Here is an 18,910-nt window from a genome sequence, read left to right as displayed (position 1 = left end):
TCTTGCTAAATATTAACATCTAACATCATGTTATATATCTTTACGATGATAGATATATAGACAAAGACTATTTAAATTAAGAGTAATAATTAAACAATTAAAAACAATAATTAACTAAATTTGGTTCTTGTTCGTTGACGTTTCCTGTGGACGTTCCGACAATGCCAACCAAGGCGCCAAAGATATCACCAAAATTAAGAATCCCATCTATTCCGACTGACTTCAGATAAATTATACCCTATTAATTTACTGGTTATAAAATTATACCGTATGATCGAAAAAAAATCGCGCCTTATGATAAAAAACCTACCTAGTTGTCTTGGAAATGACGATCGATGACATTTCCCATGTAATTTTGCATATAAAATGACAGCGATCTATATTTCCTAGCCATCGCAGACGCCGTATTTTTTTCCATCATATTGTACCGTATTATCGAAAAAAGCGGCGTCTAGTTGACTTGGAAATGAACATCGATGACATTCCCCGTATAATTTTACACGTAAAATGATAGCGATCTTCATTTCATAGCCATCGCAGACGCCATTTTTTTTTATCATATATATTATTGAAGTAATAGTTTTTAATCAAGCTTGTTAGTGAACAATCAATTTATTATTTTTTATATTTTTCTTACAGAACGAAGACTTTCCAGAAGGGTAGCCAGAAGATTTATTTACCTCAACATAGACATCCGCATGTTCATCAGCACTTTGGATTTTAATATACTTTTTATATTATTATTGTTAATAAAAAATGATATGTTAATAAATAATAATTAATATTAAGTAAATGAGTTTTATTGAACTAAAATATATTAGAAATACTGTCTAATCATGAACAAATAGAAAGTTATTTAATTATGACAAAAATAATGTATTCTAATACTAAGAAACCAAACATGTTGCGCAGGAATAGACAGTATTTTTGATAAAAATAATACCTACCTTTACCTCTTCGCTCTTATGCACTCCTGATAAAAATCCGAGAAAATTCAGCTTTTAATAAAAATTGAACGAACATTTTTAATCCTAGTCCAAAATCACCGATTTCTATCAGAAGCACATAAGTGTGAAGAGGTAAAAAGCAAATTAAGTACCAATATCTCCTCGCTCTTATGTACTCCTGATACATATCCGAGAAAATTCAATTTTTGGCAAAGACCGCACGAAAATTTTTAAACCGTGTCCAAAATCGCCGCTTTCTATCAGGATAGCATAAGCGTGAGGAGGTAAGTAGCAAATTTAGTACCACACGTAAATAAAGCATTTTTCAACGATATTTCTGCTATCTCTAGCACTTCGAACTCGTTTCCAAACTTCAACCCTTAATATCTCGGAAACTATAAGGGCTAGAGAGGAACGGAGGGCGGCTTTCGATAGGCATTTCAACCCCTCTATAAGGGCGCAAAACGAGGGCGCGATCGGAAACAAAAAAATGTTTGGCGAAAAATGGGTAAGGGGTTAACCTTACTTCATTTTCGCCAAAACTTTTTGTCTCCGATCATCCCCTAATTTGCACCCTTATAGAGAATTGAATCCCTATCGATTGCCGAGTTCCGTTCCTCGATATCTCTTATAGTTTGGAAGTTATAGCAGTTTTTCGAAAAAATCTAACTCGTTCGAACTCGTTGGTCGGGTACTCCGTTTTTTGTCAGGTTGAAATTATTTTGGACAGCTTTTGTTAAAAGTGAGACGCCTTGAATTTATATCAGGAACACATGAGTGGCGAGGAGGCGGTATTTTTCAGTACCAGGAGTAAAGCAGTTACATTCACCATTTTCTCAAGAATTTTTGATCTAAATATCTGATTATTTAGCAGGTCAGAATATATTATTCTGAAAAATTATATCTGTATCTGAATATGCTGGAATATATTATAGAATACTGTCTATTCCAGAACAACTTGTAAGTTCGTTAATATTAGGTTACATTTGTTATAATTAAATGCCATTTTCTTGTTGTTCACGAATTGACGGTATAATATATTTTAGTCCAATAAAACTCATTTATTATTAATTATTATTTATTTATTAACATAATATATATATTATTATATTATTAACAATATAATATTAAAAGTATATTAAAATCCAAGGTGCTGATGGACATGCTGATGTCTATGTTGAGGTAAATAAATCTTCTGGCTACCCTTCTGGAAAGTCTTGGTTCTGGAAGAAAAATACAGAAATAAGTCATTAATTGTTCACTAACAAGCTTGATTAAAAAATATTACTTCTACCGTATGATCAAAAAAAAAAACGGCGTCTGCGATTGCTATGAAATGAAAAATACGGCGTCTGCGATAGATATGAAATAAAGATCGCTGTCATTTTATATGCAAAATTATATGGGAAATGTCATCGATCGGCATTTCCAAGCCAACTGGGCCCCCTGTTTTTCGATCATTCGGTATAACTCTAAATAACCAGTAAATTGATAGGTGATAGGGTACATAAAATATAAAATATATAGGAATTTTTGTAACAAAAAGAACCTTTTTAATAGTAATAAAAAATAAAAAAAAACATGGTTAAGTTAGCTGTATTTAGAAATATTTGAATTATAATTAAAAAACTATTAAAAAATAATTTAAAAATCCTAGCTCATTATATAGGCAACTCTATACACAGTTAATGATATTTATAGTTGCCTTATTTGAAATTATCATTTCTAAGTACCTACATATTTTAAAAAATACAATATTAGGTACCGTATCATCGAAAAAAAGGCGTCAGCGATGGCTGTGAAATGAAGATCGCTGACATTTTATATGTAAATTTATATGGAAAATGTCATCGATCAGTGATTTTGCCACTGCGAAGACATGGTGACTTTGACACGGCGCGGCAAAGACCTGGTGATTTTGCCACTGCGGGGACCTGGTGATTTTGTCACTGAGTGAACCTGGTGATTTTCCTACCGCGTGGACCTGGTGATTTTCCTACTGCCGGGACCTGGTTATTTTCCTACTGCGTGAACCTGGTGATTTGGCCACTGCGGGGACCTGGTGATATTCCCGCTTCCCTGACCTGGTGGTTTTCCCACTGCCGGGACCTGGTGATTTTGCCTCTGCGGCGACCTGGTGATTTTCCCACTGCGTGGACCTGGTGATTTTCCCACCGCGTGGACCTGGTGATTTTACTACTGCCGGGACCTGGTTATTTTCCTACTGCGTGAACCTGGTGATTTGGCCACTGCGGGGACCTGGTGATATTCCCGCTTCCCAGACCTGGTGGTTTTCCCACTGCCGGGACCTGGTGATTTTGCCTCTGCGGGGACCTGGTGATGTTCCCACTGCGTGGACCTGGTGATTTTCCTACTGCGTGGACCTGGTGATTTTCCCACGTAGTGCTTTTTTATATCCTTCAATGTAATAGCTGTTTGTAAGAAGTTTTACTTCAAATATACATAGTGAAAACACTGTTTTTTCATATTACTAAAAGCGATGTCCTCTAAAGAGCGGTATGCTGTTAAATTTTTTTTAGCTACGATTTGCTCTCCCATGTGGTGTTTTTTGCATTAGGTGCATATTGGCAGTTAAAGCATTGGCTATGGGAAAACTAACTAACCTTATTTTATTATATTTTTTTTTCTGCTTTTTATTATACTGAAATGTAATATACAAATATGTATACAGTAAAATATAAAGCTATGTGTATTTTCTAGCATTATTATTTCGTTTACGTTGTTTTTACTTAGACGAAAACTGTAACAAATAAAAGATCCACTGAAACAACACAAAAAATATAGTTTACCTTATTCACTGCATCTCCTCATAACAATACATTTCTACCAGCATGAAAAAACCATCAAAATTATCTTTATATCATCGAAAAAAGCAGATTTGGGATGTACAGCATAGCTTTCATGGATTTGAATGTTTGGAAGTATAAATTTTCTGAAGAGGTATTTGCAGAAATTATTTGAAGGCAACAATTATAAGCAGAAACCATTTGGCGGATCCGTTTTTTCAACAGGATTCCGATCTAGTTACTCCAGCTTTACTTTTTCTCGGCCCACACTTGCAGGGTACAATTGTGAGATTTTCTTAAGAAATTCTATGCAAGTACACATCTTCCCAAAAGAAAATCATATTTCTCTCCATTTTTCTTAGTGTTTTCTCCATTTTATCTTCATAAACAGCTCTTATCACTGTATTATTTCATATCTGCATCTGTAACAAAAAATGTTACGGTTATATACTTTGACTTCAATGATTGCACTTAAAAATACGAATTGTAGATAAATAATATTAAAAATTAGTTGTAAAATATATTATATAAATCGTACATTTTAATTTAACCAGTAGATCTGTTATCAAACCGAAAATAAACGAGTTTATTTTATCTAACAACATTTTAAATACAAAAAAAAATATTTTCTGGGGGTTAGAATCAAAATTATTATAAAATTTGATTCATAGATGGCTCTCACTTAAAACTTTTTGGGAATTAAAAATTGCAGATTTCTTTAAAATTCAAAGAAAATTATTATCGAAGTTCAGCTATTCAACGTTAGATAGCAATAGCAGTGTTTTCTTTATACAGAAATCTATAAATGACTAGTTTAAATACTTAACCCATGATGGCGCCACCCACACATTGTAAAAGTAGAAACCTGTAATTTGTTAGTTTAAGAACTTTCCGTATGGCGACGCCATAATCGTTTCGACAATAGTTCCAAAAATTCTCACTAAATAAGAATGGCGCTGTAAACAATTAAACGCGCCAAAAAAAAAAAATTGAATAGACGAAAACGCTTTTTAATAAGTAAAATACGATTTTCTTGTTATTTCTTCACTGTAGACATGCATAGTAGCATAAAATGCCAAACTTACCATTTGTAGAAGTCATTTTTCGCTTTTTCCTATATATTCTTTGTTAATAAGCCAAGTCTATAAAAAATAAATCAGTATAAGTAAAATAAAACTCTCTAGTATATTACACCTCATTTCATCTAACAATAACTATATTATAATTAACATATAATTGAACGAAATAAAACAACATCACAGTACCTAAAATTAAATAATAACTATTAAAATTTATATAACATGTTTGTGATGCAATTTTTGTGTTCAAATGAAACATTCTTCATTTTATATCATAAATAAATACAGCTTTTATCTAACTTTATGTTTTGATAAACAAATTTTGATAGAATATTAATTGAACAGAAAATTTAGTACAAAATGGCAATACATATTTCAAAAAAACTACTAGGTATAAATTATGTTATGGTATTTTTCAAATGGAACTTTTTATGACAAATCTACTGTGCAAAAAAATACAATACACCATTTAAAAACTACAATTTTAAAGAAAAATATATTTCACTCACCTTGTATGGTTCCAAAATTATTTTTAAACTGCATACTACTATTGTCTTTATATCTTATAAAAAATGAGAGTGAGGACATCAATAGAAAACCTAAAATATAGTAGATTTTAAAAAAAATACACCTCAGTTATAATAAATACCTACTAAAAAAAAAATACATGTAAGCTAAAATTTTTCTATTAAAAACTATTTTTCTTTAAAATACCGTATGATCGAATAAAAACGGCGTCAGCGATGGCTATGAAATGAAGATCACTGTCATTTTATATGTAAATTTATATGGGAAATGTCATCGATTGTCATTTCATAGCCAACTGGACGCCATTTTTTTTCGATCATACGGTATATATGAAGTAACAATTATTATTATACTGAAATGTAATATACAAATATTTATATAGTAAAATACCATATCATCAAATAAAAACGGCGTCAATGATGGCTATGAAATGAAGATCGCTGTCATTTTATATGTAAAATTATATAGGAAATGTCATCGATTGTCATTTCCAAGCCAACTGGACGCCGTTTTTTTTTTATCATACGGTATAAAGCTATGTGTATTTTCTAGCATTATTAATATTTCATTTACGTTGTTTTTACTGAGACAAAAATTGTAACAAATAAAAGATCCACTAAAACAACACAAGAAATATAGTTTACCTTATTCACTGCATCTCCTCATAACAATACATTTCTACCAGCATGGAACAACCACTAAAATGATCTTTATATCATCAAAAAAAGCAGATTTGGGATGTACAGCATAGCTTCCATGCATCTGAATGTTCGGAAGTATAATTTTCTGAAGAGATATTTGCAGAAATTATTTGAAGGCAACAATTATAAGCAGAAACCATTTGGCGGATCCGTTTTTTCAACAGGATTCCGATCTTGTTACTCCAGCTTTACTTTTTCTTAGCCCACACTTGTAGGGTACAATTGTGAGATTTTTTTATGAAATTCTATGCAAGTACACATCTTCCCAAAAGAAAATATTATTTCTCTCCATTTTTCATGGTGTTTTCTCCATTTTATCTTCATAAACAGCTTTTAACAATGTATTATTTCATATATGCATCAGTAACAAAAATTGTTACGGTTATATACTTTGACTTCAATGATTGCACTAAAAATACGAATTGTAGATAAATAATATTAAAAATTCGGAGGGTGTTATATCTGACAAGCACCTTAAAAATTAGTTGTAAGGTATATTATATAAATTGTACATTTTAATTTAACCAGTAGATCTGTTATCAAACCGAAAATAAACGAGTTTATTAAAATAAATGATAAATCTAACAACATTTTAAATTATTTAAATACAAAAAAATATATTTTCTGCGGTTAGAATCAAAATTATTATAAAATTTGATTCATAGATGGCTCTCACTTAAAACTTTTTGGGAATTAAAAATTGCAGATTTCTTTAAAATTCAAAGAAAATTATTATCGAAGTTCAGCTATTCAACGTTAGATAGCAATAGCAGTGTTTTTTTTATACAGAAATCTATAAATGACTAGTTTAAATACTTAACCCATGATGGCGCCACCAACACATTGTAAAAATAGAAACCTGTAATTTGTTAGTTTAAGAACTTTCCGTATGGCGACGCCATAATCGTTTCGACAATAGTTCCAAAAATTCTCACTAAATAAGAATGGCGCTGTAAACAATTAAACGCGCCAAAATAAAAATTGAATAGACGAAAACGCTTTTTAATAAGTAAAATACGATTTTCTTGTTATTTCTTCACTGTAGACATGCATAGTAGCATAAAATGCCAAACTTACCATTTGTAGAAGTCATTTTTCGCTTTTTCCTATATATTCTTTGTTAATAAGCCAAGTCTATAAAAAATAAATCAGTATAAGTAAAATAAAACTCTCTAGTATATTACACCTCATTTCATCTAACAATAACTATATTATAATTAACATATAATTGAACGAAATAAAACAACATCACAGTACCTAAAATTAAATAATAACTATTAAAATTTATATAACATGTTTGTGATGCAATTTTTGTGTTCAAATGAAACATTCTTCATTTTATATCATAAATAAATACAGCTTTTATCTAACTTTATGTTTTGATAAACAAATTTTGATAGAATATTAATTGAACAGAAAATTTAGTACAAAAATGGCAATACATATTTCAAAAACTACTAGGTATAAATTATGTTATGGAACTTTTTATGACAAATCTACTGTGCAAAAAAAATACAACACACCATTTAAAAACTAAACTTTTAAAGTAAAAATATATTTCACTCACCTTGTATGATTCCAAAATTATTTTAAAATGCATGTTACTATTGTCTCTATATCTTATAAAAAGTGAGAGTGAGGACATCAATAGAAAAAACCTAAAATATAGTAGATTTTAAAAAAACATACACGTCAGTTATAATCTTATAATAAATACTAAAAATGCATGTAAAGTTAATTTTTTCTATTAAAATCTATTTTTCTTTATAATATTTATGAAGTAACAATTATTATACTGAAATGTAATATACAAATATTTATACAGTAAAATATAAAGCTATGTGTATTTTCTAGTATTATTAATATTTCATTTACGTTGTTTTTACTTAGACAAAAATTGTAACAAATAAAAGATCCACTGAAACACAAAAATTATAGATTACCTTATTCACTGCATCTCCCCATAACAATAATACATTTCTACCAGTGTGGAACAACAATTAAGAAAAAAATTATCTTTATATCATCGAAAAAATCAGATTTGGGATGTACAGCATAGCTTCCATGGACCTGAATGTTCGGAAGTATAATTTTCTGAAGAGGTATTTGCACAAATGAATTGAAGGAAACAATTATAAGCAAACAAAATCTCGCGCATTCGTTTTTTCAACAGGATGCTAATTTTGTTGCTCCAGCATTACTCTTTCTCGGCCCACACCTCTATTGAAAAGCAGGGTAGAATCGGTGAGGATTTCTTACCAAATTCTATACATGTACACATAGACATTTTCCCAAAAAAAAATCTTACTTCTTTCCATTTTACTTGATGTATTCTCCTTTCTTATCTTCATAAGAAAACTTTATTGTATTATTACCTATCTGAATCTGTAATAAAAAATGTTACGTCTTATTGTATTGTCTTCAAAGATTAAGCTGAAAAATACGAATTGTAGATATATTATATTAAAAATTCGTTATTAAATATATTATATGGATCGTATATTTTATATTTAACTAGAAAATTTGTTATTAAACTGAAAATAAACTCATATTTTACTTTTAAAAACTCATATAAAAAAAAAATATTTTTCTATGGTTAGAACCAAATTTAGTACAATATTTTATTCATAGATGGATCTCACTTGGCACTTTGTGGGAACTTAAAATTGCAGAATTCTTTAACATTCTAAGAAATTTATTATTGAAGTTCAGCTATTTATTGTTAGATAGCATTAGCTGTGATTTTTTTTATAGAAACCTGTAAATGATTAGTTTAAATATTTAAGACATGATGGCGCCACTCATATATAGCAAAGGAAGAAACCTGTATTTAATTAATTTTAAAGTTTTCCGTTTGGGGGCGCCATAATCATTTAGACAATAGTTCCAAAAATTCTCACTAAATAAGTATGGCGCTGTAATCAATTAAGAGCGGCAAAAGAAAAATTTGAATAGACGGGACACTTCATTAATAAGTAAATGTAAGATTTTCTTGTTATTTCTTCACTGCATACATGTACAGTGGTATAAAACACCAAACTTACCAATTGTAGAAGTTGTTTAACACTTCTTGTTATACGTTCATAGTAAGTCAAGTCTAAAGGATAAATACACCAGTATAACTAAAAAAAACTCAATAACAGTTAATTATACCGTATGATCGAAAAAAAACAGCGTCCAGTTGGCTTGGAAATGACGATCGATGACATTTCCCATATAATTTGACATATAAAATGACAGCGATCTCCATTTCATAGCCATCGTTGACACCGTTTTTATTCAATCATACGGTATTACCTCATTTGATGTTGTATTTATTATAAGATGTCATTATAAATATATCATTTTACTTCTTAAACTATGACTATGTAAATTAAAAGATGAAATTTTAAATTAACCATAGATAGCTGCATTCTCACTACAAGAAAATAAATAAAAGTAGTTCTAAAAATACAATAAAAAAATCAAACACAAAGGAATATATTACAGTAGCTATAAGCACAGAATATCTAGCTACGCAGCGTAAAAAAGTTAATTATAAGTACACTTAACTTTAAAAAAAGTTAAATATAAGTACACAAAACAGTCAAGTAAAGAATGTAAGCAAAAATTAATGAAAAATCAATGATTGATATCTGATTTCTAAAATTGTTTCTGTTATGTGTATATATTTTTAATAAAATATATAAAGAGATCAAAACCATTTTATTTTCTGTTAGATTATGTAATTTAATAAGAGGTGTCTACTAGTGTAGTCTATTCAGTGTAGCCGTTGAGGGTTGAGGAAAAAATGAAAAAATATCATGCAAAACTTCATGCATAGTTTTTAATAGAATTAAATTGACATAACCTCAAATAGACGTAACTTCATCAGCTGAATAGCATTTCCTTGAAATTCCTCTTCTATTTTTCGTGAAATTTTCAAAGCAAAGGTCTATATTCGGGTGTGAAACCGACTTTACTGAATTTTCAATTGAATGAAAAGTCCAAAATCTTGACGAAACAGCTGAATAGCATTTTCGTAAGTTACCCATTCCATTTTCTACTGAATTTTCAAAATAAATCGGTAGATTTGGTTGAGAAAGTGATTTCCGGAATTTTTTTTCGCGAAAATTCAAAAATCTTGATGAAGCAGTTGATTGGCACGTAGTTACATCTGGTAGAGTGACGTCAGTACTGTTCAGTGTTCTCACTGGAAGGCAGGATGTATTTTCTGAAAATAAAAAAGGACATTTATGCTTTTCGAACCCAGAAGCACGCATATGAGGTTTATTTTAGAAGAACTTATGAGAGCTGGAGATTCATCTGAACTTTTCTTATATTTATTTGGCCTTGTGCTGAGAGCATGCCACGTTGCCACTTTGTACAAGACCAATATAATTGGATAATTGTAAAAAGCTAATGAGCACACATATAATTAACCTACAACAAAAATTGCCAAATTATTTTTACAATTTTGTAAAAGTAACGTACATTTATTTATATATTGATTTGTAATAACGTGCCAATATAGGCACACTCGTTTTCATTCAGAACAATAAAAAAATTAAAAATAATCCGCCGGCTCTCAAAATTTTTAATTTTTAAGCGATGTTTCTATTAATTCAAATAAAATAAATAATAATTACCGTTTGCATCGACATCTTTTGAACTTCCCGGTATATTTTCCAGTTCCAGCCCGTTATTATCATATGCAGGCGGTGGAGAACGCGGTATTTTGACAGGTGTGGTTTGACAGCTCCTGCTAGAACTGGCAACGTTGAGTTCGGTCAAATTTTCCTTGCAAACATGAGCTTTTAAAGGACTTAGTTCTGGATTTGACCTAAAATACAATTTTCTCATTGAACGGACAATTAAATAGTTTTTTTTTATTAATTTCTGTATTATTTTTCATCATTCTCCATCCTATGTATAGTTCTTCCTGCGTAACATTTTCTTGTTTCTACATTTGACATTGAGTATATTCCTGAATACCGTATGATCGAAGAAAAACGGCGTCCAGTTGGCTTGGAAATAACGATCCATGGCATTCCATATATTACAACATATAAAATGACGGCGATTTTAATTTCATAGCTATTGCTAACGCAGTTTTTTTTTCGATCATATTGTATAAGTATTGTGTTCTGATCTCTGACGACTATTAAATTACGATCCTTATCAAAAATATTTTTATTTGATACATATACAGAGTATATCTTTAATAAATGTAAGAATTTTAACTGGAATAAAGATATACCTCAACCCTAAGATTTTTTGGCCAAAAAATTGTTTGAAATTTTTACCCTGTATAATACCTACCTTTGTTTATGGGTGTTTCCACCCCATCCAATTTTTCTAAAATATTTAAAAACGTCAGAATACTCAGGTGGGGGTTCATAATCAGGGGGTTCATCGTGAATGTGTATTTCTTCTTCCAAATCAGGCATACCTTCTTCTGAAAATTCGAAAACTTATAATTTTTTACTAAGCAAGAGCTGAAATTCTACCTAAAATCGCATGAATCGTCTCCATATGATCTTCAATACACCTCTGGTGTCTTGCTCTAGTGTTCAGTCTATATAACACTAAAGCCATAGCAAAAATAACACCTATTAAACCTAAAACAAAATATTTGACAGTTAAATTACAATAAAAAAATAATAATACACATAGAGGATCTACATGTGTTAACCCTCCGGAAAACAAATAATATAAATAAACAAACCTTGCTGTTCAAAAGGAAGATAACCAAGATATACAAAAAATATATAAAAAGAAAATGCTAGGTTGTTATTAAAAAAGTACTTTAACAAAGATCGTGTGTATGATTAATATAATAATGATTATGGTATTTCATTCGATTAAAAAAGATTATTTCGCAACACTTTTTCGCACACTAAAACTATTCCTTTTCTGTCTTCTTAACGCCTTTTTAACGCCAAACTAATTTTTTAGATACAGTAACTTAATCTACGTTAAAAGGGATTTCTATTTTTTTATTAAAAAAAAACTTACCAAAAGTACAAGTGAAGAAAATAAATGTCACTGTTGTTAAATCGCCATAGGACTCGACTTTTGGAAAAAGAAAGTTAGGAATTTTTGAATATTCTCTATGATCTCTAGGATCTAGAAAAAAAAGTTAATTTTAATAAAAAATATGTTTGAAATCATTACCTTGAGAACAATCCGGCGATTCATCACTATTATCACCACAGTGATCAAATCCATCACAATTCAACAAGGTGGAAATACATCTCATATTATGACAGAGAAAATCCAGCCCAGAAAAACATTCTACATACAAAAAAAACGATATTAGATCAAAATAACCTAACCTAACCTAACCTTTTTATATTTAAATACCTTTATAATTAAATGCTGCATACACCAAAGCAACCCTAGACTGGGGCTTAAACAGCCCCCTCAGATTAATATAGAACCCCTGATTTATAGGAACGACGTGTTCTTTCTCGTCCATTGCATTAAAACGGGACAGAGGATACCTAAAAACTTCCACGGCCGGCTCACTAGATGTCAGGCCTTGTCTCAACACCATTTCAGTCATCCCAGCTAGGAAAATTACATAATAAGAGATCTACTGAAATTTTTTCAAAATAGGGCAACATCATCAGTTTTTATGCGATGTTGCCGTACTTCCGAAAATTTCCCTAACTGACCGAAATCGCTGAAATTCGCCACTTTGACATACAAATGTGTCTTTCTGTGTAGGAAATGTACAGGGGGTCTTATAATCCATATACAATCAAAGAATTCGGGTTTATCGCTGACCATATCCATCATGGTGATTCCTCCACCTAAATTGTTGATTTCTCCACCACAACCTAGGAATAATAATTAAAACAAAATAAATCCTAGTAAGAGTAAAATAATATTTACCTAGATTTGGTTCAAATGCCTTTGCATCCAGAGATCCCAGCATAAAAGAATAGGAGGCTTTGAATCCTAAATTCGTTGCTCCGTTGGCGTAAAACCGGATTGTTAGAGATGGACCGGAAGTGAGTATGACAGGAGGTCGAAAGATGTTGCCGGATATGACATACATGCGTTGACCATTCCAATCAAAAAACTGCGGAAAAATATAAAAAAATATTTCAAAAAAATATATATTTAAAAAAATAGGACAAAATTATGTACCTCTAAAATTGAGGATTCTGCTATTAGAAAGTCTGTAAAAATTAGACTTATTCGGCACAAGTCTTGACTGTGACACTCGATGACATATTCTGTACTTAAGTCAGTCGGATATAAATGCGGAAAAAAGGGTGACATCACTATTTGAGTCATGTTGTTCATGTGATCTAGTTTTGGATATCCTTCAAATATCCATCTATTACCTAAAACAATTATTTCTTTATTTACAAAGGACAAAAAATACGCGACAGTAGTAGAATTTCAGTTATTTCTGTAAATCAAGAAAATTTGAGAAAGTACGGCAACATGGCAATATTTATCGCGATGTTGCCATACTACCAAACATTTCAGTAGAACACATAACTTTTTCACATATGTGAAAAAAAAATATATACAGTATGTCCCCTGATACCTAAAACAATTATTTCTTTATTTACAAAGGACAAAAAATACGCTACAGTAGTAGAATTTCAGATATTTCTGTGAGTCAGGGAAATTATAGAAAGTACGGCAACACGGTAATATTTATCGTGGTGTTGCCATACTGCCAAAAATTTCAGTAAAACACATAACTTTTTCTCACATATGAAAGAAGTTATATACAGTATGTCCTCTGATAGCTAAAACAACTGTTTCTTTATTTACAAAGGACAAAAATACGCTACAGTACTAGAAATTCAATTATTTGTGAGTAAGAAAAATTATAAAAAGTACGGCAACATGGTAATATTTATCGTGATGTTGCCATACTGCCGAAAATCTCAGTAGAACACATAACTTTTCCTCACATATGAAAAAAAGTTCTATACAGTATGTCCCCGGATTGAATTTATAAGAAGAAAACTTTTTTATTATTGAAATGTTGAGAAAATAAATGCTTTAACTCACGTTTGGCTGTAAATTTCAACGTGAACGCATGTCCGTAGTTTCTGGTGAAGACAAAATCGACAGTGGCAAACCGGGTTCTGGACAAATAACCCAACCCTGAAACGTTGTTGTTTTGAAGAAATCTACCACAGAACTGTTCTCCAGAGGCATCCTTGAATGGTGGTTCGTGGATCAGGACATAATCACAGCTGCATTCAGAAAATGACAAGGTCTTGTCGCAAGTTCTTGAAATATTTAGGAATCTAAAATAAAATAATCTTCTGAAAAAGTCAAACAGCTGACAACAACGTATTAGTGTTTTTTTTCAACATCTATTTTTATTCAGTAGTTATGTCACTAACATGTCACTAATGACAACAAAACACAATATTTCTCGCAACGTTGCCGAACTTACCTTATTGTCAACAAATTTCTGTACTTACTTGAACTGTATTTCGATAATGCAATACGGACATGTAATAAAATCTACTGAGCAGTTTCCTTCCTTATAACCACCGTTATTATTATTATTATTTCTTGAGGACCCTGTACTATAATCAGCTAACAAAACACCTGATGTGCCATATTCGACATAAAGCTTTCTAGAATAATGCTTACTGCAAATATCCAAGTACGTGTAATCTTTGGTAAAAGCTACAGTGTATGTGAAAATAGAACATAACAAAAAACACACAAACATTTCACAAAAATACATTCGCTTGCGTTAGTTTTGATAGAAAATGTACGTCAAAATGCGGGTGCAAAAAAATATTGAAGCCCTACAAATTCTCCCGCTGGCTGTTTTAATCTCATTTACATTTAAAAAGGATTAGAGTAATATGTATATGTTTAGATGTTCAGCTGATTCATTTTGTGTGAAAAAAATAACACAAAAAGTATATAAATATACCATATGATAAAAAAAACGGTGTCAAAGACGGCTGCGAATGACAATCGACGATAATTTTAGCGAGGTCAATCAAAATTGACATAAAACTTAACTTAACAAAAATTAACACTAATTAATTATAAAAAAATTAAAAAAGGATAGAATGTTTCCAGGCATACATATCTATTTACAAAAAAAATATATTATATAAAATTATTTAACTACGACCTGTCAAAGAAATTTGTATAGCCTAAAAGTCAAATTTAGTGATTACCACAGCCACCATAAAGAGAAGACATATGGATATCTATTTAAAAAATTTAATTGTTCGAATGTTATATAATAATGGTGGCAGCTGTCATGAAATTGAGAGATTAAAAAATTACCATAAATCATTTTTTTCAAATGAAAAACCACTTTTTTTTAGAAAGGTTTTTGCAATTCGTTCTTTTTAACTATACATGTTCCCATACCCAAAATAAATCGTTATTATTTTAAGTTATTTAAGGTTTAATTTTAAAACGTATATTGTAAAACGTAAAGTGCCGCCATATTGAAAGTATTTTTAATCGATAGTTCTCGTTGTGAAACAATGATGTGCAAAAAATCTCCAAACTAGATATTGTAGTTCTCTAGATACTTCTAATGCAGGCTCAGCTTGAGACACCCTGTATATCTAAATCAACCTATTGGATATTATACCGCGAAATAATAAAAAAAAATAGAAATATATTATTCATTTAATGTTTTTTTATATAAAAAATATGTTAAAAATAGTAAAAAAAATATCTATTAGTAAAAAAATATCACAACCATCCAACTATTAGTCAAACAAATTCTCCTTTTTCATGTTCTGTGCAAAAGAATTGGGATCATGTATTAAATTTTCCCACAATTTGTAATAATCATCACTACTAATATTTTCATCAATAATTGATCTCTCCTTCAAAAACTTTTTCCATACCTATGTAAAGTAAATTATACAGAACAACTTAAATATATTGAAAAGTTTTTATTTTTTCCAAACCTTTTTATCCTCAATTTCTGATACATTTCTTTTAACATTTCCTTTTGTACCAGTTGAAAAAATTTGTAATTTGTACAGTAAATAATTGTAGGTGTACATTTTTTCACCTTCTACAGCCTTAAAAATAATTTAATATCATGAAACAGGCATTTAAATCTAAATTAAGATTCAAAAACTACCTGAAATGATATAGATTTTTTACTACAGCAATTATAGGGGTAAGCACTGTTTTTAAAATATCCCTCCCCTGGAAAGAAAGCATGATACCAACTGTACGGATGAAACATTGACAATGATTCCTCGTCAATTACATTGATTGGTGTGATATTTAAGGATTTTAAATATTTCCCTACAACATGCATGCAAAAACAAACAAAATGCACATAAAATCAAAACAAAAACACAATCTAAATACAAATAGGTAAAACAAAATTAAAACCAATCACTAACGAATAAAAACGGCGTCAGCAATGGCTATGAAATGAAGATCGCTGTCATTTTATATGTAAAATTATACGGGAAATCCTTGGGAAATCCAATCCATTTCCAAGCCAACTGGACGGCGTTTTTAAAAAAATAATCCTGATTCAAGATACCAAACAAAAACTAAAAAACATGATCAAACTTACCTAAATAATAGTCTTCTCTGTTCCAATAACTATTTTCTAAGCATTTTTCGTTGCCAATGCTTTTCTGAAACGATGCTAAAGCACCATCGCTTAGAACATAGCCAGCATCGCCTGTGTTATAATTTACACCCCAAAACTTAGCCACATGTCCAAAATAATGCTCCTTCTTACTGTTCAATGGTGCTAGTAATAATCTCAGATTTTCCATAATTACAAATGTCGTATCTCTCACTATCAAAACCCAATGAAAAGTTGAAATTTCTCTTGATTTTAATACATTACATAGTAAAGCCCACGAAGATTTATCTTTAGATTGCTTTCTAGGCATAATCTTATTTTGTGTTTCTGTTACTATGGGTTTTATAGTGTTACAGCCTTTTATCCATGTATTTTTAGCAGCTTCCAAGTATTTTTGATGTTTCACAAATATTATACAAAGAATTGTTACTTTATTATATAAATATTCGGACTCCAAATAATAAGATTTGTTTGAATAACGTAATCCATCCCAAGCAATCTTAGTTCTGGACAGTTTTTCTTTTTTAAACCATTTTTGATATAAAAAATCATTTTTTCTTGACTTCTGGCCACCATTTATCTTAAACTGCTGAAAATATACAGCTAGCAATACTCCTAGTGCAATTCCAATAATAAAATTAAGTTTGGTGTAAAAATGGACCATGTTATTACATACTGAACATAAATATCTTGAGGTTTTTATTTGTTTGTAATCTAAAATAAAAGAGAAAATTTAATTATTAAATTATAATGATACAATTACGTACACTTAAAGAATCCTAGTTAGTTTCCAAGCTCTAGTTTTTCACTTATTTCTCATTGTTTTATTCACCCACGCATTGTTATGAATAATAAATGTTTTTTATTTAAGAAAAAAATTAAGTTTAAAAAGAAAAAAGTTTGGTTAGATTTGCACTGTTGCCAATTTATTTACTTACCGAGGAAATATAAAATTTTCTATAAGTAATTTTAATAGATACTAAATTCAACGGTAAGTGTTAGATTTATAAAAAAGTAATTTTATTCTAGACAGAAGAATGGTTAATTATTTTAAGATGACATCTTCTCTCAACAACTATAGAGACCTCTTAAAATGAATAATTTTCCTAGGAATATTACATAATATTGGCAACATGGCGGCAATTAAATTCCATGATTAGTTCTCCACCTCTGAACCAGAGGGCCGGCATTCCGATCCCTTTCAAACCGCCGTCGGCGATTGGCGGCGCGCTCAGGTGCGAAAAGTGGGGGAAAAAACTCGTTTGAAATTTTTTTCAGTCCGTAAAATGTCCAGAGAGTGAAAGCATTGTGCAAATTCGGCTCCCTCGCATTGTTTTGATTTTGAAATGTGAACAGGAAAACTTTAATTTGTGTGTGGAAACCGCGACGCCCGCCGTCGAACAATTTCCTCCAATCGGATAACTCCGTTGCTTGACAGGTGGTTGTTAAAATTTGTTTTTTTACCTGTGCGGTGCAGCATGGCGTCCCAACTGTACGGAGTTTAAAAAACGCGAGGATTTTAATAAAATTTCGCTGGTATTTCGAAAATGAAGGTAACGGTGTGCTTCGGGAATATCCGCGTTGTAGTTCCCTGTGGAAGAGGTGATATTCTGGTTAAGGATCTGATCAGGGAGGCCACGCTACGCTATAAGAAGGCAACGGGAAAGGTAAGTTTTGTTTGTATTGTCAGCATAGTTAGGTTAGACCAGTGATTGTTTACTTTTTTTCTGTTGAAAAACGTTCAATTACAAGCTCTAAAACGACCTGAAATAGTTAATTACCAAACAATTTACCGGCTTGATGCAATAGGGAAATATTTACGTTTGAATAGGCTTTGACATTATGCAAAGCTGTTGGATTTTAAATCAAGATAACGAGTTATTCTAAAAGGCTTTCGTGATTCAAAGAGGCTCAAAATTATTAAAATATAAGTGTTTGTATTATAATACAGCTCTTTTATAAGAAACAGTGCCCTAAGATTAGTTTAAGAGTATTAAATAATGTTTAGGATTGTTCATATTACTTGAAGAGTGTAATCATTCAAAGAATTCACGTTTTTTCGTCTCACAGTTCATCGAAATTCAAGGTATGACGTCTACCATGTTTTACATGGTATTCTATTAGTCATGGAGTGAATTCGATATGAGCAATTTCATTCTGCTGTCGTATAAAAGTATTAATTCTTGACGAAAGGATTAAAAAGGTGAAGCTTTTGTTCGATGGCTGCTCGCTGTGTTCTTTTCTCGGTACTATATTTTTACGGGGGTGGAACACGCCTGGAATA

The 18,910-nt window shown here is 30.7% G+C and overlaps 2 protein-coding genes and 1 long non-coding RNA gene across 8 annotated transcripts; all 3 read right to left on the bottom strand.

The window, feature by feature from the left end:
- Positions 1–2,155: 2,155 nt before the first annotated feature.
- On the bottom strand, positions 2,156–9,193 carry LOC115891902. Of its 6 annotated transcripts, none has more exons than XR_004051937.1 (9): positions 9,107–9,193; positions 8,006–8,447; positions 7,630–7,720; positions 7,140–7,196; positions 6,006–6,471; positions 5,343–5,432; positions 4,840–4,896; positions 3,758–4,176; positions 2,156–2,170 (listed from the first exon to the last, which is right to left on the bottom strand). It is a non-coding gene; the product is annotated as an uncharacterized LOC115891902 (long non-coding RNA). The 6 variants fall into 6 exon arrangements; XR_004051936.1 differs by lacking the exon at positions 9,107–9,193 and having other exon boundaries at positions 8,006–8,156; positions 8,281–8,590; XR_004051939.1 differs by lacking the exon at positions 9,107–9,193 and having other exon boundaries at positions 8,006–8,282; positions 8,371–8,590.
- A 677-nt stretch (positions 9,194–9,870) lies between these two features.
- Positions 9,871–15,015, bottom strand: LOC115891900. The gene is made up of 12 exons (XM_030912499.1): positions 14,507–15,015; positions 14,085–14,326; positions 13,200–13,399; positions 12,942–13,131; positions 12,722–12,886; positions 12,408–12,614; positions 12,219–12,338; positions 12,060–12,170; positions 11,552–11,662; positions 11,364–11,499; positions 10,691–10,884; positions 9,871–10,275 (listed from the first exon to the last, which is right to left on the bottom strand). Exons 1-12 carry the CDS (start codon positions 14,776–14,778, stop codon positions 9,914–9,916), a joined length of 2,310 nt encoding a protein of 769 aa, XP_030768359.1. The 5' UTR covers positions 14,779–15,015; the 3' UTR covers positions 9,871–9,913.
- Positions 15,016–15,534: 519 nt separating this feature from the next.
- On the bottom strand, positions 15,535–17,554 carry LOC115891901 (glycoprotein-N-acetylgalactosamine 3-beta-galactosyltransferase 1-like). The gene is made up of 5 exons (XM_030912500.1): positions 17,394–17,554; positions 16,609–17,340; positions 16,159–16,328; positions 15,980–16,096; positions 15,535–15,916 (listed from the first exon to the last, which is right to left on the bottom strand). The coding sequence occupies exons 2-5, from the start codon at positions 17,288–17,290 to the stop codon at positions 15,776–15,778; spliced, it is 1,110 nt and encodes a 369-aa protein (XP_030768360.1). The 5' UTR covers positions 17,291–17,340; positions 17,394–17,554; the 3' UTR covers positions 15,535–15,775.
- Between the last annotated feature and the right edge of the window lie 1,356 nt (positions 17,555–18,910).

Source organism: Sitophilus oryzae, unplaced genomic scaffold (assembly GCF_002938485.1).
Source record: "Sitophilus oryzae breed Bouriz unplaced genomic scaffold, Soryzae_2.0 scaffold_119_pilon_pilon, whole genome shotgun sequence".
NCBI lineage: Eukaryota > Metazoa > Arthropoda > Insecta > Coleoptera > Curculionidae > Sitophilus > Sitophilus oryzae.
The sequence above is the reverse complement of the archived record's forward strand: the minus strand, read 5'-3'. Positions and strand labels throughout refer to the sequence as shown.